The following is a 23,648-nucleotide window of genomic DNA, read 5'->3' on the forward strand; positions in this document are numbered from 1 at the left end:
CACATACACAAGTCTCCCGTTGATTTAAAATATTTTTTATTAAATTAAATTAAATATATATATATATATATGGGGGGTAGGGGGTAGAAAATATAATTTGTTCAGTTTAAGAGTGATAGAAGTCTATGGAAAGTCCCCACAATTCACAGAAAACTAACCTGTGTGTGTGTGTGTTTCTAAATAAAATATAAAATAAAATGCAATGCAATGACATCCCATGTCAATAATTTTTTGTAATATTTTTTTTATTATTATTTTCTTTCTTTCTTTCTTTGTTTCTTTCTTTCTTTCTTTCTTTCTTTCTTTCTTTCTTTCTTTCTTTCTTTCTTTCTTTCTTTCTTTTGCATGTTTTTGGTCAGGATTTGCATTCAGGTATTTGACGTATGATAATCGAATAACACAAGGATAGCCTTCGTTTTTTTTTTTTTTTGTAGGAGATGGAAACTACATTTCCCATGATTCACGTCTTGAGCTGGAGCCAGAGGATAAGCGCTGCGAGTCTCTCGCGCTCCCGAGAGAAGTGCGCTGATGGAGCGCGAGCGGCTTTATTATAGAACACTGGGCGCGCGCACTCACTTTAATTTCAAAGGGTGACGTTGACGTCACCGCAGGTCCAAAGAAGTCTATAGAAAGGGAGAGCGCAACATTTCCCAGCCTTCATTCTTCCGCGAGAGGGCAAGTGAGGATTACGATGGTCATCAGAGTGTATATCGCCTCCTCCTCCGGGTCTGTCGCGGTGAGTAACATGTTTACACCGCGCATTTCAGAGTTGCGTGTTGTAAAACTGGAGACTACCAGGAATGACAACAAACGACAGCTAATTTTTATTCTGTGATCTGTAATTTTATAATCTATTCTATGTAATAATTATGTTAAATAGATGTAAGAATGTCTTGCATAGATTTAGCTATGTGAATAACTTCGATTCATGATACATTTATTGCAACCAGTAAGGTTTTTGCGTGCACTCGAGTTACATATGAATATGTCAATAAGAATACATTTTTGACGTTTATTTTCAAGTAAGCCCGGGCCACTTCATGAATTTAGCCCATCCTGGAAAACCCACCCTCTCTTTCAAGCGATACCACGGTACAGATTGAATCAAATGGCAGTAAACCATGAATCAATTATCCATGTTCATGGTATTTACGTGGAACAACAAGAATCATTTTCCAAAAAAATACAAAGTAACACTACTACAATGGTATCAGGGTATAACTGTGGTGCATTTTGGTATTTTACATTTACATTACATTTTAGTGCCAAGTGCACACCTACCTGTAAAACTGGGGCTGTTTTCAAGCCACACATTGCAGAACATTCTGGATAGATATGACTTATTGTGACTCTAAAATGTATTAGTTACATAACCACTGTCAAACTCTGTTCTGATCTATATATTCAGAAATTATTTCTATCAAATGCTTTTAAGTGGTTATGGTTTATGCTGTGTTTGAGATAATCCAAAACTGTTGTCCACCTCGGTGCACTGCAAACAGCCATAAAGCTTAGAGGTTGGACAAAGTGCATGTTTACAGTAAAAGCCAATCCCACTGCCAACTCCAATGCCACAATCACTGGCGTGCAGATCAGCTCGGTTTTAATCGCTCTGTTATACAGCCTGCAGGGAAAGCACAAGAAATGTCCTGATTCATTAAGAGCTGGGATTATATTTCAGCCTTTTAGCAGGCTGGTCCAGTGACATTGATTTTTAGTTCTTTAAATGAGGAGATCACAGTCTCTGAACAGAGACTGGGAGGAGGGAAGGGCGACTTTATTCATATTTTGGTGTTTGATGGTTATCAGATGATGTTTGTACAGTGACTCACTGTGTATTTTACAGCTTTGATATAGAGATGAAGCATGGGTTTTTGGATGTTAGCAGATAGAGAGGCAAGTACAGTTCAGCACTGTAACCTAGTACCAGAATGAGGTAATAGCCTAAAAGAGTTATGCACCGATTTCCGCTATCTCCTTATTTCTACAAGACCCGGATTGTTTACCCCAAAAGAGCTATTTTTAAGTCTCTGTGATCTCAGCACACAATGCTCTCATATATAGGCAAACATCTCTTTTATGCTGACATTCTTCTAAGATGATCATTAGAAAAGAAAATGAAATGTTTCAGTTAATAACTGGCATGTGATGGGTGGACAGACTTACTCTGTGTGTGTGTGTGTGTGTGTTCACTCAGTTATGTGTTTGTTATATAACTTGTTTTGTGTCAAGAGGATGTGAAGCAGGTGATGGTGGCTGATGAAACCAATCTGTACTAAATGGCAGCTGATTTTTGGATCAAATGAGTGAGGGTTAATATATTTGCTTACAGCTACACAAACACACGCTGATTCACATTAGCTCTCATAAGCTTTGGTCAGAGGGGGATTATAAAGGTCATACCCTGACTAACCTTTTCCACTCGTTACACTCATCCACCTCCAACTGTTGCACTTAACACATGCATGTGAAGGACTGAGACTGAGAGCACTCAATGAGTGATTTTCAGTCAGCTGAGCTCAATGGAGAGACACGTTTGACAGTGATATAGGCTCAGTAAGTGTGTTAAGAAAGTCTGAGTGGTAAGAGTGCATTCAGCTCATTGATTCAAAACAGGAGGACACACTCATGGGATTTGTCTTTCTTTAAATGTGCACTTCATCTTTTAATCGAAAGTTTTACACATGCAAAAATTCTATGTAGTAAAAAAATGTAAAAAAAAAAAAATAGAAAAAGTTAAAAAGGATGTACATTCAAAACCAAGTCATATCAGTAGCCTAATAAATGCAATTTAAATGTAGCAGGTTGCCTTGTGATCACATGACCAACCAAATACTGTTTGTGAACTATCCTGTAATTAGATATTAGTGTTTTTATTGTTAACTAAAACTATTAAATGTATTTTTGTTAAAGCTGAAATACAATAAAATATAAATATTAAATGAAAACTTTAACTTAAAAAATTAACCATTAGTAATGTTGCCTTGGCAACTAAAGGTAATAAATAAGTTTAAGATGAAGCCACTATTTTAGGTCACGGATCTATATAATGACTAGATTCTTTATTATAGATCAGTGGTTTAAGTACTAAATTACTAAAACTAAAACTGAAATAAAACTAAATCTAAATAGAAATATTTTAAAATAAATAAATAAACATGACAAAAGCACATAACAAAATGACAAACGCAAATTAAAATTAAAAAGAAAGAAGGTAATTCAAAACATTAATGAATACTATAATGGCATATACTAATACTAAAATAACACTGAATGGACAATTTTGCTCTCGGAATAAATTAATCTTTAATCAATAGGCTATACGTTTGAACGATAATTTAAACTGTATGCAGTTTGTGTGTGTGTGTGTGTTTGTGTGTGTTTGAAAAAGGAGCATCAGTCGAATAAAAGTGCTGTATATCTGAATAGCTTTGAATATGCCTTATTAGTCAGGAGGCAACACGCCGGTATATTAGGAATAACAGCACGATTATAATATTGCTTTTATACAACAATTCAATAAAACAGAATTTAATACTGAGTAACTTAGTATAAAACTAAGTATAAAATGTTTTTTTTAAGTAAACAAAACATCAATAGAATGGCTGTGCATCTCACAGAGTAGTGACATTTTATTCCTTTATGAATGAATGAATCAGCGTTATTGAACGATTCGGCTGAATTAAGAAATGAGTCACTAAAAAAGACAGTAACTTGTCGCCACATAATGGTCTAACGATGTAACTTGATGGACAATATTTACCGAAAACACAGTTCGTGATTATTTATTATCTTAACTAACAGGTTGTTGCAGACATAGAGAAGTTGAGTTCTTAAAATGAATCATATAGACAGAGAATGGCTATGTCTTCAGTGTTTTGTTTTGAGGATAAAACAATAGCTGCATTGTGTGGCTGCGCTGGTTCGACACAAGGCTAGAGCTGCTATTGTCCTGCTCTCTGTTTATCAGGCCAGGAGTTTTATAGAGCTTTTAAAAAGCACAGCTAGGGCTTAATGTTTAATGGAGAGCTGCTCTACCTTTACAAAGAATCTCACTCTCTTTCTTGCAGTCAAACATGTGTGTGTGAGAGATATGCGATTCCCTCATCAACGCATCACTGAGTATCAATCTTTATTCAACTGTGCTTTCTATGTGCACAGGTGTGTGTATGTGTGTGTTTAGTGACAGAATTAATCTCTGCATGTAGTGGACGCCCAGCAACACGCTCTGCAAAGTCAGCAGAGAGACAAAGATAGGCAAAGCGAGGTGAGGTGAGGCAGGGCACTTTTTTTACTCCAACCACAATGTGGTTATGTCCAAAACCTCTCTCTCTGGACAACACACTTCAGTACTGCCAAACTAGGGTGTGTAGGTGAGTGTGTTTTTGTAAGTCACGCCCTCTCAAACAGCTGTTGAAACTAGGCCTTATATTCTGTAGTTAGGTGCGCAGACTGAAGTATTAGTTCTGGAGCCTGTTGAGGGAAAATGCATGTATATCATCAGCTAAAGTTATATAAATGGCTTAATAGTTTAAAGATTTAAGGTTCTACACACATGTTTTTATTTTCATTTTTAAGCCATAAATGAACATTCTGTCATTATTTACACACCAGTATTATTTTAGTACCATTGAAACTGTACAACCAGATGTCACGGTGCACACACGAGGAGGACACAGGAACACGCAGACGAGGATGTAACTCAAATAATAGTCTTTACTGACGACATCAAAGCAGGGCAAAACAAGGCAGGCCAAGCCATGGCTTACAGACAGGAAACACCGGGGGTAACGAGTAGACCAGACAACATCAAAATGAACAGACGGGACTAATATACAAGGGATAATCATAGCGAATTAGACAAACACGGCTGGACAAGAATTAACTAATGATTACATTTAACAAGGACAGGAAACAAACCAAATATGGAAACATGAGGCGGGAACACATGACACACACGACAGAGGACTGACACCAGATAAATAAATCAGAATTTATTTGTATATTTTCTGTTTTATTTTAATGTGTTTTGTTGCTTTTTTGTAATTTTTATTAGTTTTTTAATATATCTGTATAGTTTTTATAAATTTTTTTAGTAAAGGGTTCATATGATGCTTTTTTAAAGATCATTATTTTGTGTATTCGGTGTAACAGAATATGTTGACATGCTTTAATGTTCAAAAAACACATTATTTTTCAAATACTGTACATTAGGTCCTCTATGCCCCGTCTCTCTCAAACGCGTAATTTTCTACAAAGTCCCTCCTTCCGACAAGCACAGTCTGCTCTGATTGGCCAACTGGCACAGTGCATTGTGATTGGCCGAACACCACAAGCACTTGTCGGAAATGTAACGCCCCTTTCCATAATCGCGAGCTTCAGTTTTCAAAGTAAAAGTAAAGTAAAAGTTAATAATGTCCTTAGTTTTACCATCAGTTCAAGGCAGAGAGAGACACAGTGATGATGCTCGTATATATTTGCACACAAGCCGCGATGCATAGTCAAAAATGCATAGTCATATTCTATAAAGTTTTAGGGATTTTTTTTTAGGTGTGTCTGAAGTCTCAACTGTGTGTTTTACATTTGGTTTCAAATAAATCCCTTTTTGTCAGTCAATACTCTCCTCCTACATCTGACTAATGGGAATTTCCATCTTCCAGTGCTTTCCATCTGAGTGTTTTCAGAAATGTATAACTGTATATTAAAACTTTATACTTTTACTCATGTCAACACAAAATGTTTCAAGGCTGAAAATTACAAGGTTGATGAGTCCAAACTTGGGTAATAACATTTTTAATTAGTAAATACCATTGCACCACATTATTTCTAATCAACACTATATTTACTATTTTGCAATTCTGTAAAAATGCACAAAACATTTTAGAATCAACTACATCATATTTATATTTTATAAATATCAATTAAATACTCAATATAATGTATGTATTACTTAAGTTTGAGAGTAGTCTTTAATAAGCTTGATAACACAGATCATTTAATATCCATCACAGATAATTGACCAAAGAACTTCATTGTGTGATTCCTCAGGTGAAGAAACGTCAGCAGGCCATCGTGGGCTTTCTGGAGGCCAACCGGATCAGCTTCGAGGAGGTTGACATCACCATGCTGGAGGATCAGAGGCTCTGGATGTACCAGAACATTCCTGAGGAGAAACGACCTGAAAAGGGCAATCCTCTCCCCCCTCAGATCTTCAGTGGAGACCACTACTGCGGCGTGAGTCATCAATACTTTTCATTAGAAACTAATTCATATGCTCGATACGTCAAACACTGAACAGGTGATGCAGCCTCTCCTATTAAAACATGTCCACTTAACCTGTTCAATAATCTTCTATCAGAAGCAAATTTATTGTTAGATACTCACACATTGGTTATATCTTCATCAATATACCACAGACCTCCGTTAATGCGTATTAATTGGTTCTATAAGATGTCTGAGGGATTCTGCTGAAGTAATCATGTTTCTCTCAGACACTTAAATCAATGATAAGCTAAAAGCTCTCTGTCTGGCCATTGAGTCCACACTGGGTTAGTTTGAGAGGATGCTTATTAAAAATCAATACATATAAACAAAGATCCATGGTGTAAGCTGTGTGGCACCGTTCTCTTTTCCAGCCAATTACATTCTAGTGTGGTATTTGTTGTGTTTTCTCTAGCCAATCACATTAAAGCATGAGATGCCCTATATAAGGTTGTGAAAAGGGTAAAGCATTTTCATGTCTCTGTTCTTTCAAAAACAAATCTTAGTTTCAAAAAAGAGATTTTGCAGGCAAAGCAGACCCTAATGCTTACATTCACACTCTCTATTTATCAATTAGAGTTGTAGTGTAATATGCCACTGTGACTCTCTTGCCATAAATGGCTAAAGAATCAGAAAGACATTGCCGAGTTTGAATCTTCATTTAGAAATGATTAATCTCCTATCACTTGAGTTATGGTAAGGTTTGTATATTTTGTGACTGACTCATGTCAGCAGATAGACACAGAGGTAAGTGCAATACAATCAACTGGTTTATTGAGTAGTAGCAGAGGGGAAGGAGATGAGCAGAATGTCAAGGTAAGCAGGCGGGGAATGGGAATGTCTCTAGGGGCTTATCTGAGTGTGAATGTCCTTTTCCAGGGGATCCGGAGGTAACAGTGGAGCGTGGAGAACAGGGATAGGAACACTGGAGCAACTGGTAAGTAGACAAAAGGTAAGGGGATCAGGTTAGTCAACATGGAATGTTTGAGACCAGACAGTGAGTGAACGGGAGGAGTGCAGGGATATAGTGCTGCTGATTAGTGCTGACAGGTGGCGGTGATCAGAAATCAGGGGATTGGGATCTGGTGAGTGTCGTTGGTGGAGACTGCGGTGACTGTGGTGACTCTCTGATAGTACCCCCTCCTCCAGGGGTGGCTCCTGACGCTCTATTACAGCGACAGGGTCGGCCACGGCCTCTGGGTTCTGGACAGTCAGGGTAGTTCTGGTAAAACTCTGGTGGGGAAGTCGTGGCCTAATGGTTAGAGAATTGGACTCGTAATCGAAAGGTTGCGGGTTCGAGTCCCCAGCCGGCAGGGATTGTAGGTGGGGGGAGTGAATGTCCAGCGCTCAATACCACGACTGAGGTGCCCTTGAGCAAGGCACCGAACCCCCAACTGCTCCCCGGGCGCCGCAGCATGGCTGCCCACTGCTCCGGGTGTGTGTTCACGGTGTGTGTGTGTGTGTGTGCGCATTTGTTCACTACTCACTGCTGTGTGTGTGCACTTGGATGGGTTAAACGCAGAGCACCAATTTCGAGTATGGGTCACCATACTTGACAATACGTCACGACTTTACTTTTTTTTTTTTTTTAAACTCGGCCAGGAGAGAGGGATCCAGCACATCGTCCCGGGTCACCCAGGACCTTTCCTCCAGCCTGTATCCCTCCCAGTCTATAAGATATTCCAGGCGACCACCCCGTCGCAGAGAGTCCAAGGTGTCCTGCACCCTGTAGACTAGGGGCTCCTCAATGATCTCGGGAGGAGGAGGTACTGCAGGCTCGTCGGGTTCTGTGACAGAGGGAGAGACAGGCTTGAGGAGTTAGACATGGAATGCTGGGTGGATACGATACCGTGCAGGGAGTTGGAGACGGAAGGGGACCTCAATTATCTGCCTCTCGATGGAAAAGGGACCGATGTAGCGGGGACTCAGCTTCTGGCAGGACAGGCGGGGACGCAGATCCCGGGTGGAGAGCCAGACCTTATCTCCAAGACGATAGACGGGGGTGGCAGACCGACGGGCATCTGCATAGGTCTTGTGTCTCCGCACTGCCTGCTGGAGTTGGACATGAGCCGAGTCCCAAACTCTCTCACTCGGAACCAGTGGTCGACAGCTGGAACGTCGGAGGGCTCTTCTGTCCAGGGAAACAGAGGGGATTGGTAGCAGAGTATGCACTGGAAAGGGGTGAGGCCTATGGTGGTTTGCTTGAGAAAATGTTGTGCATACTCGGCCCACGGGAGGAAGCGGTTCCAGCTGTGCTGGTTGTCATGACAGTAGGCCCGGAGATATCTCTCAATCTCCTGAATCTTCCACTCAGTCTGGCCGTTAGTCTGGGGGTGATACCCTGAGGAGAGACTGACGGTGACATCGAGGAGTTTGAAGAATTCCTTCCAGACACGGGAGACAAACTGTGGCCCACGGTCGGAGACGACATCTTCCGGGATGCCGAAGAGATTATGGAAGAGGACCTCTGCTGTTTCAAGGGCTGTGGGTAAACCACGGAGGGGAATTAACTTGCAGGCTTTGGAGAATCTGTCAACTGCAATGAGTATGCAGGTATAACCTTCTGACTTGGGGAGATCTGTGACGAAGTCGACTCCGACGTGGGACCAGGGGTGACGTGGAATGGGTAATGGGACTAATTTTTCAGCGGGTAAGTGATGTGGAAGCATGCAGGGAGCCCAGAAGGGAGATGGGAGTTGGGGTTCGGGATGTGAGAGGATGGGAGCAGTGCAGAAGGCCTCCTGGAGCTTCTTGTAGGTGGCTCGAGCTTCGGAGTTCCAGAACAGAGACTTGGGTTTCTGACAGAGCATGGAAGTGAGGGGGGCTGAGAGGAGACTGAAGTTCAAAATGAACCTCCGGTAGAAATTTGCAAAGCCGAGGAATCGTTGAAGCTCCTTTACTGACTGAGGCTGGGACCAGTCTCGGATGGCTTGGACCTTCTCCTGGTCCATCTGGATCCCATCCACACTGAGGATGTAGCTGAGAAACTGGACCATGGGGCGGTGGAACTCGCACTTCACAAGCTTCAGGTAGCGATGGTGTTTCCTGAGTTGGCGTAAGACCTGCGTCACGTGATGGCGATGTTTGGCCAGGTTCCGGGAGTAGATCAGGATATCGTCTATGTACACGATGACAAACCGGTGGAGGAACTCCCGGAACACCTCGTTCATAAACCCCTGGAAGACGGACGGAGAGTTGGAAAGGCCATACGGCATGACCCGATATTCATAGTGGCATGAGGGAGTAATGAACGCCATCTTCCACTCATCGCCTTCCCGGATACGAACGAGGTTATAGGCTCTGACGCAGGTCCAGCTTCGAGAAGATGCAGGCCTCATGGAGTTCCTCGAGGGCGGCCGGGACCAGGGGAAGAGGATAAGGACAGTGTGATCATTGAGGGTCCGGTAGTCGATGCAGGGCCGCAAGCCTCCGTCCTCCTTGCCCACGAAGAAGAAGCTCGAGGACGCCGGAGAGGTGGAAGGACGAATGAACTGTTGTTGGAGAGCCTCCTTGATGTAATCCTCCATCGCCTTGCGCTCCGGGCAGTGTTAATTTTGGCAGGCATTTTTGATTTAGTCTTAGTCTTTATCTTGAGACGAAAAGGCTTAATAGTCTTAGTCACATTTTAGTCATTTGAGTCTTTCATAGTTTTAGTCTAGTTTTAGTCGACGAAAAGTCATTGCATTTTTGTCAACTTTTAGCCATTACTTTTAGTTAAACTGCAGTTACCAACATTTATTTTGGTAGCTATTTTATATGTAGTATTCAAACAAAAATAGTCATTAATTCTTCTCTCTTTAGACCAAATCAATTAAGCTTAGTTATGAGAAATTTGAATCAAGGATTAAATTTGGAAAAACTGGAATAAATTCATTTTTTGGTAGAGATATAAATTAAACTAATTTTTCAGATACAGTAGGTTTACTTAACAAGTATACATTTATTTAACATCTTTTGTTGGTTAACATTTATGACACATAATTAGGAATGCTGTCCATTTAAGATGGAAGGTATGCATGCAATAGCCTACTGACATACATTCAGTTTTAACCCACCTGTTTAAGCTCACTTAAACCATAACGGACTGTATTTCCGTGAGATACTCTACATGAGAGACATTTGGACTGCTGTGTGTGTATTTGAGCACTGAGAACTGATCACGCGCTGTATGAGAACTGAAGTGGAGCGTGCGCGAGAGAGAGCACTTCTATCAGCGCGTTTCTGCCTATCGCACCTTCACTAACTTTAAGTTAATCGACAATGAATTGTGAGTCCCTAACCCTTCGGGTGCTGAGGCCATTGTTTCAGATCGCTAGTTCACGTTTTGGTAGCTTATCCGTCACTGCGGCTGCCATGCAAACGCACCTTATCCAATGACAGAGACGCACATTTTGAAAGACAAGACAGTTAATTTAGTGAAGTGAAGTGAAGTGACATACTGCCAAGTATGGTGACCCATACTCGGAATTCGTGCTCTGCATTTAACCCATCCAACGTGCACACACACAGCAGTGAACACACACACACACCGTGAACACACACCCGGAGCAGTGGGCAGCCATTTATGCCTATAGGATTTAGCCTATAGGATGTATTTTGAATGTCCGGTAGTCCTCAAATAACATTTTAGTCCCGTCTCGTCTTGTTAATGAAGACGCGCATAAATTTCGTCATAGTTTTTATCATCAGATATTAGTTTTAGCTCATCAACGTCTTGTCTTAGTCACAGAAAAAAGGTTCATTGACGAATATTTTTCGTCGTCGTCGTCTTCGTCGACGAAATTAACACTGGCTCCAGGATGGACAGGGGATATACTCGACCCTTGGGGAGTATAGCTCCAGGCAGCAGGTCAATGGCACAATCCCATGACCGGTGCAGTGGTAACTTCATGGCTGCCTGTTTGCTGAACACATCCTGGAACGCCATGTAGTCCGATGGGATCGTTTTCTCTGTATGGTCTCGATCTTCAGCTTGGCCTGTCTCTGGTGGGGTAAATCAAGCTGTTTTAGGAGGGCTTGTGAGATGAAATTGCCTGAGCATCCCGAGTCCACGAGGGCAGGTACTGAAATGAAATGACGTTGGGTGAGCAGTTGTACCGTTAGCAGTGGTAGGGTAGAGATAGCAGGCTCCAATTGGAGGGTACTCACCTCTGGGCATGGGGGACGAGAGGGGCACACCCGAATTAAGTGCCCCGGAACTCTGCAGTATAGGCACAGCCCTGTGGCGAGATGTCGAGCACGCTCATTTCGTGAGAGGCGATTAGTATCCATTTGCATAGGTTCTGGTACCAGAGGACAGGCAGCTGGTGAGGACGGAGAATGAGCGGTTATGTCCAGCTGACAACTTTAGCCCGTTCGCTGGAAAATTTATGGGATTGCATCTCTATGTAGAGTGAAACTTTGAACAAAAAAAACGCTACATTCAACCGCCTCACCCGAATAGTTTGCAGGGATTGTCATGGGACTGGCAGAGGCAGACTGAGGGTGTGTGACTGAAGAGAGAGCTGTTCGAAGAGTGCTGACCAGCTCTTCGAGGGGATCTGCAGCGGCGGGGTTCGGGAACTCCATCTCCAGTCATCGGTTCTGGTCTGGTCTTCTGTCAGCAGATAGACACAGGACACAGAGGTAAGTGCAATACAATCAACTGGTTTATTGAGTAGTAGCAGAGGGGAAGGAGATGAGCAGAATGTCCAGGTAAGCAGGCGGGGAATGGGAATGTCTCTAGGGTCTTATCGGAGTGTGAATGTCCTTTTTCCTTTTCCACGGGATCCGGAGGTAACGGTGGAGCGTGGAGGCGGTGGAGAACAGGGATAGGAACACTGGAGCAACTGGTAAGTAGACAAAAGGTAAGTGGGTCAGGTTAGTCAACATGGAATGTTTGAGACCAGACAGTGAGTGAACGGGAGGAGTGCAGGGATATAGTGCTGCTGATTAGTGCTGACAGGTGGCGGTGATCAGAAATCAGGGGATTGGGATCTGGTGAGTGTCGTTGGTGGAGACTGCAGTGACTGTGGTGACTCTGGCTGTGTTTGAAATGGCATACTTGCTTAATGCTTACTGCCCAGTACACAGTGCATACTGCCTACTATTTTTTTAAAGAATAGTGTGTGAAATAGTATACAATAAGCAACAAATGTTTCAGCATAGTATGCTTAATTGTCACATTCAGTTCAATTCAAGTTTATTTGTATAGCGCTTTTTACGATACAAATCGTTGCAAAGCAGCTCTACAGGAATTTAAGTTTCCACAATATATTTATATATTGCAAAACCTTAATATGTTTGACTTATGGCAAAATTTGGTAATTCTGTATGTTGTCTGAGCATTGGCATCCTCCGAAGTCCTCTGAGGGGTTGGTATCATCTTTTCTCAGGTGTTCGGTCATCTCAGATCATTTAAGGGTTGGATCCAGACTGAAGCTTCTGTCAATCCTAGTTACCACGGGATGTTAATCCCGTGGCAGAAACAGAGAAACAAATAGAGACATAATTAGCGTAGCTGCTGTTCCATCTAAGCAAAAATTATTTGTTCAACCCAAGCTAAAGAATAATAATAAATGTACATTTGATCAGATATAACTGCAGTACAAGATTATAAGATGCATTATGTGAATGCTTGGCTAAAGAGATGTGTCTTTAATCTAGATTTAAACAGAGAGAGTGTGTCTGAACCCCGAACGTTATCACGAAGGCTGATGACAAGCCTTCCTGACAAACACAAACATTAATTCAACACAGCTGTCAAGGTTGTTACCTTACAAACAAATGTGCTAACTATTCTTTTTACAAAGGCCTGTTAATAAGGCTTCATATTAGTAAACAATGCTATATTGCCCAATTGAACTCATTTCATAATTGAATAACTTTACATAGGCTATTGGACTGAACTAAATGAGCTGTCTTTAAATGAACAATTATATTTTTGGCAGTTACACTAATTGGAAAAAGTGATATATTCTAATTACACTAAGTGCAAATAATGATAAATTCTGTTTACACTAAAATAGCAGCATTTTCTTTAGCAACAGGCATGTAAATAGTAGTTAGGTGGCAGATATTTATACTTCAGTACTGTAGTACATTATAAAACAGTATGCAATAACATATTGAGTGTAAATTATCATAAAGTTTATTTGATGAACGCCACTTTATTGGGACAAAAACCTACCTACAGCTAAGCACTGTATTATTAATGAGGCGTTTAATCTCCACTTTTCAAATATTTACTTAATTTTTTATTGAAAATAAATGCATTTCTGATCTGGTATGTGATGGGAAAAGGAGTTGCACGAGTTTGACAAAAGGCAGGATCAAACTCGCATCAACAGCTCGCATCAACAGCTCACATCTCGCATCTTTTACTCACTGCGCCACTGGTTCTACAGACATTTGCGTGTCTTTTGCTGAGCTGTTCATCGCAGCCAAGCATTGATGGGCGGAGTTAATGTAAATAGCCTCTGACAACTAATTGGTCTATTTGTCTTTAGAGTAAATACACTTTTTAGAGCTGCTTGACAGTGGAATTTAATTCTGTTTGCTTAATTGAAATATTAAGTTTATTTATACATTTTATTTATATATTATATTATTGTAATATTAATATTATTATGTAATATCATTGAAACAATGTATAAAGCACTATAGAGATAAAGGTGACGTCATTTGACTTGATCGGAAAAGTGCCGTAGAGATTACAGTACAATTTATGTCATACTAATGATATTGTTTTTAGATGCACAGTGATAGTTTGTAGTTTACATGTATATGTATATACGTGCATATACAAGTGTAACATTCATAATTACTATTCCCCGTCTCCAGTTCACTCACGCGTTCGAAGATGAAAGGTCACATGGAGCGCGTTGTATTTTCGGAAACAGTACCCCACGCAGTGTCTTCAGATGCATACATCAAATTTCAGCAAATGTAGCAGGTAATCCGGGCATTCCATGCATACAGAAAATTCACATACTATTCACAGTATTCACACAGCATACTGCAGTACAGTAGGAGTTGTATGTTAGTATGCCATTGGGAACACAGCTTCTGTAAGTCAGTGTACTTGAGTTATATTTAGCAGATTCTGGCAAATATAGTAGGTCATCCGGGTATTTCATGCATACAGAAAATTTGCATACTATGCGCAGCATACATACTGCATGCTGCAGAAATAGTAAGAGTAGTATGATAGTATGGCATTTCGAACACAGCCTCTCTGACAACTCATGGAAGCGTCTGGATTATCTCACAATAATCCTGATTACTCTTAGACACCGCCTCCAATAACTCTCTTAGCTAATCAGAACAGTAGATCTGCTTCCTTCACATGTCACAGCGATTAACTGTTTCTAATGGAGGACAAGACACCTTTAAACTAACCTTGTGTATTTTTAAAAGAATGTATGACCGAGGTGCTTTTGTTTAATATGGAGACTTATTATGAATAAAGTTATATTATTAATAAACAATTTGATTTAAATAATTTGATTTTAGATTGTTAATGGATGTTAAATGGCATAATTAATATAATCTGAATCAGCAGGTTCTCTTATTTAGTTTGGTTTGATATTTATGACAGATAAAATGTCAATATTATTTCCAATTTTAAAGACAAACAGCACAAGAACAGTTACAGTTGCAAAAAAAAAACCCTCTCCTCAGTCATTGTCATTCTATCATTTTTCAGGATTATGAAGATTTCTTCCAGTCTAAAGAGATGAACACAGTGTTCTCATTCCTCCGTTTGCCCCCTGTAAAGGTACAAACACACTCCGGCTTGTCTTTTAATTAAAATAAGGAAAAAGTGTATTAAAACAAATAATAATTGGTTAATAAAACCTGTTTTCAGAAAATATATCTTGAATATATTAACTTTTTCCCTCCCCTTTGGCTATTTATTTTCTTGTTTTATGCATTAACCATTCATTTTGTTAGATTTATGCTTAAAAACACAATTTGCCAATGGAATAAGAAAAATAAAGTGAATTCAGAATATATTCTATGAAACACATTATGTAATTTTCATAGTTTAGATGTTTAGTTGTACTGAACAGCAACATGAAAATATTGATAATTAAGATGCCTTTTTGTCATATTGTGTTACTGGCTCCACTATAATAATGTGATATTATTATAGATTACAGAATAGGATTAACATCTAACTGAATTAAATTCTGTTCTCTGCAGGACTCTGAATCCTAGACTGTGGCATTGCCCTAGACTGAAACACTGTGGTTTTGCCTCTTTTTCCTCGTCCCCTGGTCTGAAGCCCTCACTGCCAGCAATGCTTTTGCCAAACAAATGCTGCCCTCCAGCTAACAAACTTCTCCTTATTCAAACACGGTGTGAATACATATGTTTTCTATGGCCTAATTAATTATTTATGTTATGTTTCATTCATTGTACATGTGTTGCATGAAAAGCCTATTCTGCTTTTTATAACGTGATACAGGGATCGAAAGTGAATTTATGTTTGTGTGCATAAGAGTAATATTGTTAATCTACACAAAGAGAATAATAAGTATGCAAGGTTGCATGTACACATCTCTTGTAAGTTGTTCTTTGTAGGAGCTCAAACAGACGGCCAAAAGGAAATGTAGGGAAATAGCAGAAGAATTTGGTATAATGTTGTCCTTTCTGCAGGCTTTGATCTATTTGTAAAAAGAGGTTCAGACAAAAAGCCAAAACAGCCTGAAAACAGGAAATAGAATCCTGACCTGAATTAAGATCTCAGCGGAACAGCACTGATCTGAGCTCAGTGTTTCCACAACACATAGTGGCTCTTCAAAGCTTTTCTAAGTGTAAAACAGGTCCTGAATCAGTATTTGAACACCTTATGCTTTATTATTGGAATTTCACATGTCTTTCCTAAAGCCTTTTGTTCCTTCTGCTGGAAAACATTCTAAAGAACTCATATCTCAGTCTTTTCCTCTTTAATTGTGTGTTAAAGTTTGTTTTTCTTCTCAGGGGTATGTTAGCATGTAGCATGTAGCACACTGTGATGCCTCAACTTTCAGCTCACCCATTTATGTAACTTATATAGTGACTTATATCATATAAAGCTGGGGAGAATAGTTGGTTTGCTCACAAAGTTGGTTTTGTGGAACATGTTTGAAGTTTATACACAGTCTACTCTAGATTTTCTTCGACAATCTACTGCCACAATGAAAACCTCCCAAACTTACATTCTCTGCATTTTCATTTACTCTTCATTGTGATATGCGCTTCACTCCTCCCACCCATTCATTAAATGATTCCACATGAATAAACATGTATGTTTACGCACACATGCACACACCATTCTCAGGACACAATTATGTTTTACGTATGTCTCACACAAACACATGTATACACATTCTGTAAAATGGAATTTAATGTATGCATTAAGTTACTGTTGTTTACTTTCATAATTTTGAATAAAGCATATTCAAAAACTGCTTTAATGATGATTTATTGTGTTTCTCAAGAGAGTCTCAATTTAGGCATATACTGCATATAAAGCAATATAAAACCAACTGGCATCCTACAATTAAAATTAATTTAAATATACATATATATTTCTTTTTTTTCTAAAGCATGCTGTGCTGGATTAATTGTCCAAATATAGTATAATGTGTGCATACAACATACTGTAACTTTTGAAGAAGTCCAGTGGAACACTCCAGATATCCTAGCATGCCTTTGCATGTGGCAGTTTTGCATTAGCTAGGATAAAAGGCTGATGTAAAGAGCGTGAGAAAATTTTGTTCCTCTATAAATAGATACAGATGTTTGCTACCCATGAGTTGAATACTAATAAAATGGACAGATACAGTGTTCAAATAACAAACATTTTGACATACAGGATACAAGTCTTTAATAGAGGGTCTGCCAATTATTATTTGATTTCACAATAATAATATATTAATTTCAAAGCTAATTAAGAAGCTAGAGTTACCTGTCCTCCAAAATAAAAAAAAAGGTCCAATTATTTGACTCCGTGTTCAATCAGTGTCTCTATGACTTACTACTGAAATAATTCACATCGTTTTGATTTATTTTAAATCTATCAGACTACTTAAAAATTGTTCTCTGCCAGTTTGATGCTTGCATTTGTTGTCCCCCCCCCCTTAAATCCCCCTGCATGGACCATCAGATCAGATAAGACTGATTTTGTGAAATTATCATTCCACGTTATTATACCCCTGTAAACACCTCCCTCAATCAATGAACTTCCCATGAAAAAGAAAACACAATCTTAAAATTTAATAAAACAAGCAGAACACTTTATAAGAGCCATTACCTTTTAATTAAAAAAAATATTCTACTTTTATTTAAAAATTATATCTACTTAAATGAAATTGATATTTAAATGTGAATACTAATAATAGTGAATATTAATTCAAATATTACAATTTAATTTTAATTAAACTTTGATAATGACATCAATTATGATTATGATTTTTAAAGATAAGTCAGAGCAATGAAGGCCTAATATGACACGACCTGGTAACTATAATTAATAATCTATTAAACTACTGTCATGGGTTTAAGAGCATCAGCTGGATTAAATGAACCAATAGTTATTCAATTTTAGGTATTCGAGACATTACTGCACCCTAGTGGCCAAATAAGGAAGGTGATACTGTACACTTTGTAGATACATAATGTAGCAGAGATATTCTTGATAGAAAATGTATCATTTTTTTCATTTAATGATGTAAAATATGTATCTTCTTAACATATATAATATTAAAAAATACAAGGATTTAGTCTAGTGTGCCAATAGTAGTTCAGAGTTTGAAGAATGCCTCTGGTTTCCCATCCTCCATTGCATCAGAAAACTTCTGATAGTCCTATAAACACAAACACAGATGATAACCAGCTTTATGTAGTCTTTACAAATAAGATAAAAATAAGATTTGAATATTCCTAAAAGCATTTACTCGGGCACTACTGGTAAAGTACATCCAGACACAATGCATGTGTGGAATCTGAGCTGTGTGATTTCTTGCAGATTTATAAACAGCGTGTACTATTCTCAGCATCACAATGCAATCTCAAGATGTTCCCCAGAGTGGCAGACTATCACAAGAAAGCACTGGTGCATTCCAAGCAGTGGAAACATCTATATAGCCGATGGGAGTGTTTGAAAGGGTGTGTTTGAGTTTAGAAGAAACTGAACGAGCCTGACAGGTCTCCTGTGCTTATATACAAACTCTTATGTTTCAAGTGTTGTTTGCTCAGCAAAATTAATAGCATTAACATACTACAAACACTTACACTTACTTTTGTATCTCTCAGTTATTGGCTCAGCGTTTCAACATGCTTGTTGCAAAACCCAAACAGATACATTTAGTTCATTTTGAAGATTTCCATGTTCTGTTTATGCTTTAAGACACATCATAGCCTGAACTTTATGTGCTTTTCCTAATAACTGCAAAATACTTATTCCCAAGAAATACTTAATATGTGAATCATGACTTAATACTCATAATTAACTGAAAAAATCATGGATACTGAACTTAAGTCACATCATTTGATAAATTTAACATGGTTTAATGTGTAATGCAAAATATTTCAGATTAAATTAATAAAAACATTCATTTGAATGCCAGCATGCAGCCTTTTGGTTTTTAAAAGATTAAATCAACTGACCATTTCTGATTTGATGCAGGTGAAACAAAAGCTATTTTTCTCTCTTGATATACAGACCAGTATCAAAAACAAGGCTACTATATGAGACTTACCCCACAGTATTTGTCTCCATTAAAGACCTGAGGGGGCATCGCTGAGGGGTTTCCCACTTTCTTCCTCATCTCCTCCTTCACGTCTCCGCTTTCTGCGATGTCCACAGCAAAGTACTTGATCTTCTTGGCATCCAGGAAGTTCAGAATCTCAGACTGATGTTGCTTCACCTGAAGAAACAAACGTGGAAAATAATGAACCTTTGACAACTCACAATAAACTCTGATTTCTCTTCCTTTTTTAAGACATGCGACAAGAACAACTAGTTATTTACTTCAGACTTCTTTGTTTCTCACCATGTAGGATTTTTTAAATCCTTCTGCAAACACAAACCTCTGTAGAGTTAACTTCACTAATCTAATTTGACATAAAACTGTCTAGCATGTAAACACAATAAAATAGGTACTCTTAGAAATATCAGTTTATAATCTAGTTTCAAAAAGCAAGTATCAACTGCTAGACACATTCTGAGAAGTTAGAAATACAGATACACACCTCTCTAGAGCCACTCACACTGCTGTAATACACTGTGATGGACATCTTCTGGAAGTGCTAAAAGGTTTGTTGGGAATAAAAGTGGCTGGAGAAGCAGACTGGTATTTCAGTAAGTTGTCTGAACCTTTAAAACAAAAGGAATCTCAGCCAACTCAAGGACCAGGAAAGCAAGTTTTGACACTTCACCTGACAGCCCCACCTACCACAAGCACTCACTCTCTCGCTCTCTCTCTCTCACACACACACACAAACGCATTTATATACTTTATTTGATTCCACATTACAAGTCAAATATCATTAGGAATCAATTTTTTGTAATGATCCAACAGATTAAAACAAATCAGCACATTGTTATGGATTAACAGTTCTAAGGGTACAAAGGGGAAATAAACATGCTTCCTATAGTTGCTGAGATTGAACAGTACTTTGCCAACTGTTTTGGCCCTTGTTTTAGATAGCCCCCCAATGCAAAGTCCACGGATCGCCAGCCTGTGTACATGACCCAGACTACCAAACACTAGCACAATAAGCTGGCATTTGTATCCAAGGTTCTTGATGATAGAGGTCAATGACTGATATTTTAAAATCTTAGAGCAATAAGAATCACACACACACACACACACACACACACACACGCGTTTACTTAGCTATCTAAATGGGGACATCCCATAGGCGTAATGGTTTTTATACTGTACAAACTGTATGTGCTATTGCCCTACACCTAGTCAGGTTTACCTCACTTTAGGGTACAAATTTGTCCCCAAAATATGGTTAAGTAGGTACACACACACACACACACACACACACACATCAAGACATCAGCATGGCATGCCTAAACTTGCATGGGGGGAATTTATACCGAGACTGCACATTAAGCATTGATTGAAGTGCGTACCAAAATGTATGATAATCGCACTGACACTAACGTTAGCTGGTTAAAAGTAAATATTGTTAATAAAATTCTGATTTTAAGAAAAGCTCTAATATAATTTGTTCTCAGATCATTTTAAATTTTGTTATTCAATCCCTTTACAATTCAATAATAATAATTAAATTCAATTCAATGAATTTGTTCACATACGTTTTGGCAGCAATGGCTATCTACTGTAGTAAAGGCTACTGACTGACTGACTGAGGCACAATCCAAATAATGCACGGAGTAGACAGCGCCACCTTGTGGTGGATTCAGATGTTTGCGCCGTCGTCGTGGATTAGGCAGAAATATAAAACAAAAGTCTTAAAATGTTACTGAGCAATATATTTTCTAATAAATAAGTAAAACATTAACAATAACACACAATAAGTAACCGAAGGTCACAAAAAAAAAACGTTCCATGCAGGCAGTGAAATGGACACCATCGGGGCCTTTTGCGCTTAAAACAATGTTGTCGACGCTATGACGTCCTCTTTACGCGCAGTCGGAGAGAAGGTAGGGCGAGTTTCTGTAATCTCTAACAGAATCGGTCTTAAATATCCAGCATCCTACGTTTAAGCTACTCAAAGATGTATCGTAAGGAACGGATATTAATATATCGATTATATTATGCCTTTATTTCAGAAATATATTCTCTCATCCATCGCTAATCTACAATGGCCGAGGAAGGGTGAGTGATTGTGTTCTTCACTTACTGCACAATATACATTAATAGGGAACGTGTATATGGCTTTATTTAGCTGATTAAACTTTTTACTCATCTTAATGGTTAATGATTTCTTCTCAGAGAGTAATAAGAACGGCATGTCTCTATTCAATGAAAGTAAACTGCTGACAAACTCTCTAATAGTAGCCCACGTGATTCTTATTTAATTATTCCACGTGTTTTGAAGCCATATGATAGTTTTGTGCCAGGTTTGGCTTAATTCAAGTTGTTCACTGAATACCTTGATAGATTTCTACTCACTTTAAATGTACCAGTAAGAGAATATATATTGGATATTCTTCCATATCTATGAACACATATATATATATATATATATATATATATATATATATATATATATATATATATATATATATACACATTCATGTGCCACAAAATGAAGCCATACAGGGTTTAAATATTTATCTAACCTCTAAATTAACTTGATATCTGTCCTTGTGAGTGTATGACACCGTATAGCATTTAAGATTTATATTGGATGGTGGTTTTCTTATGGTGACCTCGGCTATGATGAACTTCGAATCTTTAGTCGGATACCCCTTCACTCTAATCATGAGTGAGACATCCAGTCTGAAAAGCCGCTGGTTGTTAAATGCATGTGCACACACCTGACTCTTTACACCCCAATAACCTTCTTTTGTACAATTAATAGCATCGCTGCCGGAGGTGTGATGGATGTCAACACTGCTCTGCCCGAAGTGCTGAAGACCGCACTCATCCACGACGGTCTGGCCCGTGGCATCCGTGAGGCCGCCAAGGCCCTCGACAAGTAAGAAGTGACGACTTTAATATACTGGAAGATTTTGCTGTGTCTATGATGAGAATTTGGCTCCCTCTGCTGAAGTTTCTGAGGATAACTGCCATTCGTTACCCAATTTCTGTCTGAGATACTGTTGAAGTGATCAGTCATACCTGTTGGAGGAGACTGAAGGCTCATCATGGTCTTTGTTTGACAGGCGGCAGGCTCATCTTTGCGTCCTGGCAGCAAACTGTGACGAGCCCATGTACGTCAAGCTGGTGGAGGCTCTCTGTGCCGAGCATCAGATCAATCTCATCAAGGTGAGGAGAGGCGATGAGAACATTTATCAGGATTTATGGAAGATTTTTCAGCCATAAAATGGAGAAACTGTCCAATTTCTGACTTTCTCACAATTGTTGTAACCATTTTGACTCTCAAACTCAATTGCAAGAGGAACTGAGAAGAGTCCGTTCCAATTTGACAATTCTATTAAGTCGGTTGCAATTGTCAAAGTAGAAAATTGTGGGAAGTCGCAATTACCTTTAATTTTTCCTGGCAGAAATAAGCTTTCTTAGGATTTTAACTGTTGCCCATATCATTAAAATTCCTTAAGTGATTTTCATCCTATTTTTGAGCTATTACCTGCAAGTGGACTTGAGGGTTTTTTTCCTGGCCCGGTGGTTTTTCAGTCCTGGTACTGGGGGCACATGGCACTGCATATTTTGTATATTTTCTTTAATGCACCTGATTCTGAAAATCTCATTTGTAGAGAGCATTGGATAAGAGGGACCTATGAAATATGCAGTGCTCTAGGACTCCAGGAGCAGGATTGGAAAAAAAAAAAAAACCCTGTCCTGGTTGATAAAATGGCACTGATATTGGTAACCTACCATATCTAGAGACCTGGTGGTGGGCTCTTGATTCAGACCACCCACAACATCTTAACTGCTGCAATTAGCTAAAGACTATTCTCATGGCTGGCAACACTCATGTTTGCTTCAGAAAATGTTGATCTACGTACTTTTTATTAGCCATTAAATTCTATGAAAGTCCAAAATGCAAAGTGTTCTTTTGAATATTGCCAAGAACTTTTTATTTGGGACCCATAAGCCGATTTGAACTAAAACGTCCAAGTCGCTGCTTAAAAGTGTAGAGTCATAAAATTATTGCTTTCTCTGTGCTCTCTTGTAGGTTGATGACAATAAGAAGCTCGGTGAGTGGGTTGGTCTGTGCAAGATCGACAGAGAGGGCAAACCCCGCAAGGTGGTGGGCTGCAGCTGTGTAGTCATTAAGGTGGGTGTCTTACTCTATTCCTGTTCACACGTCTGTTTTTAATTTACTTTTTAATTTTAAAATTCAAGGTATTTTACTGCCATGTTTTCCGATTAGTGTTTATTAAAAGAATATTAGGGCTTCAGAAGTCGAGTCCAGATGCTGGCTCCTTGCCCTTTGTCTGGTTTTGAAGTCTTGGCTAGATTGAGCGCTTTGACACGAGCCTCTTGGTCCTGTTTTGATTCTTGAGGTCCCTAGAAGGGCAACAAGCTTAATTTACTGAATAACGGGATGATGTAAATTTAGTTTCCTGTTGTAATTAGATTTGAGTCATGCCAGTTTTAAAATCGTGTAGATGCATGTAAAATCTTTAAAATATAATGTTTTCATGTCTCTATCTGCAGGACTACGGCAAAGAGTCCCAGGCTAAGGACATCATTGAGGAGTACTTCAAATCTAAGAAATAAGGCGCCAAATAAAAGATCTTTTGGAAA

The 23,648-nt window shown here is 39.0% G+C and overlaps 3 protein-coding genes across 6 annotated transcripts; 2 read left to right on the forward strand and 1 right to left on the reverse strand.

Moving 5' to 3' along the window:
* Nucleotides 1–462: 462 nt before the first annotated feature.
* Nucleotides 463–19,577, forward strand: LOC306860858 (SH3 domain-binding glutamic acid-rich-like protein 2). 4 transcript variants are annotated; one of them, XR_013783421.1, is made up of 5 exons: nucleotides 463–736; nucleotides 6,049–6,234; nucleotides 14,083–14,194; nucleotides 14,948–15,019; nucleotides 15,448–16,698. XR_013783421.1 is itself a non-coding variant. In XM_079402833.1 (4 exons), the coding sequence occupies exons 1-4, from the start codon at nucleotides 692–694 to the stop codon at nucleotides 15,460–15,462; spliced, it is 318 nt and encodes a 105-aa protein (XP_079258959.1). In that variant the 5' UTR covers nucleotides 465–691; the 3' UTR covers nucleotides 15,463–16,698. The 4 variants fall into 4 exon arrangements, 3 of the variants coding, with proteins under 3 accessions (XP_079258960.1, XP_079258959.1, XP_079258958.1); XM_079402833.1 differs by lacking the exon at nucleotides 14,083–14,194 and having other exon boundaries at nucleotides 465–736; XM_079402834.1 differs by lacking the exons at nucleotides 14,083–14,194; nucleotides 14,948–15,019; nucleotides 15,448–16,698 and adding an exon at nucleotides 18,953–19,577.
* On the reverse strand, nucleotides 16,697–19,636 carry LOC306860860 (SH3 domain-binding glutamic acid-rich-like protein 3). The gene is made up of 3 exons (XM_079402836.1): nucleotides 19,483–19,636; nucleotides 18,990–19,157; nucleotides 16,697–18,095 (listed from the first exon to the last, which is right to left on the reverse strand). Exons 1-3 carry the CDS (start codon nucleotides 19,525–19,527, stop codon nucleotides 18,033–18,035), a joined length of 276 nt encoding a protein of 91 aa, XP_079258962.1. The 5' UTR covers nucleotides 19,528–19,636; the 3' UTR covers nucleotides 16,697–18,032.
* A 1,213-nt stretch (nucleotides 19,637–20,849) lies between these two features.
* On the forward strand, nucleotides 20,850–23,648 carry LOC306860859 (small ribosomal subunit protein eS12-like). Its single transcript, XM_079402835.1, has 6 exons — nucleotides 20,850–20,911; nucleotides 21,041–21,086; nucleotides 21,796–21,912; nucleotides 22,100–22,202; nucleotides 23,074–23,175; nucleotides 23,559–23,648. Exons 2-6 carry the CDS (start codon nucleotides 21,073–21,075, stop codon nucleotides 23,619–23,621), a joined length of 399 nt encoding a protein of 132 aa, XP_079258961.1. The 5' UTR covers nucleotides 20,850–20,911; nucleotides 21,041–21,072; the 3' UTR covers nucleotides 23,622–23,648.

This window comes from Barbus barbus (assembly GCF_936440315.1).
Source record: "Barbus barbus genome assembly, chromosome: 41".
NCBI classification, from domain to species: Eukaryota; Metazoa; Chordata; class Actinopteri; order Cypriniformes; family Cyprinidae; genus Barbus; species Barbus barbus.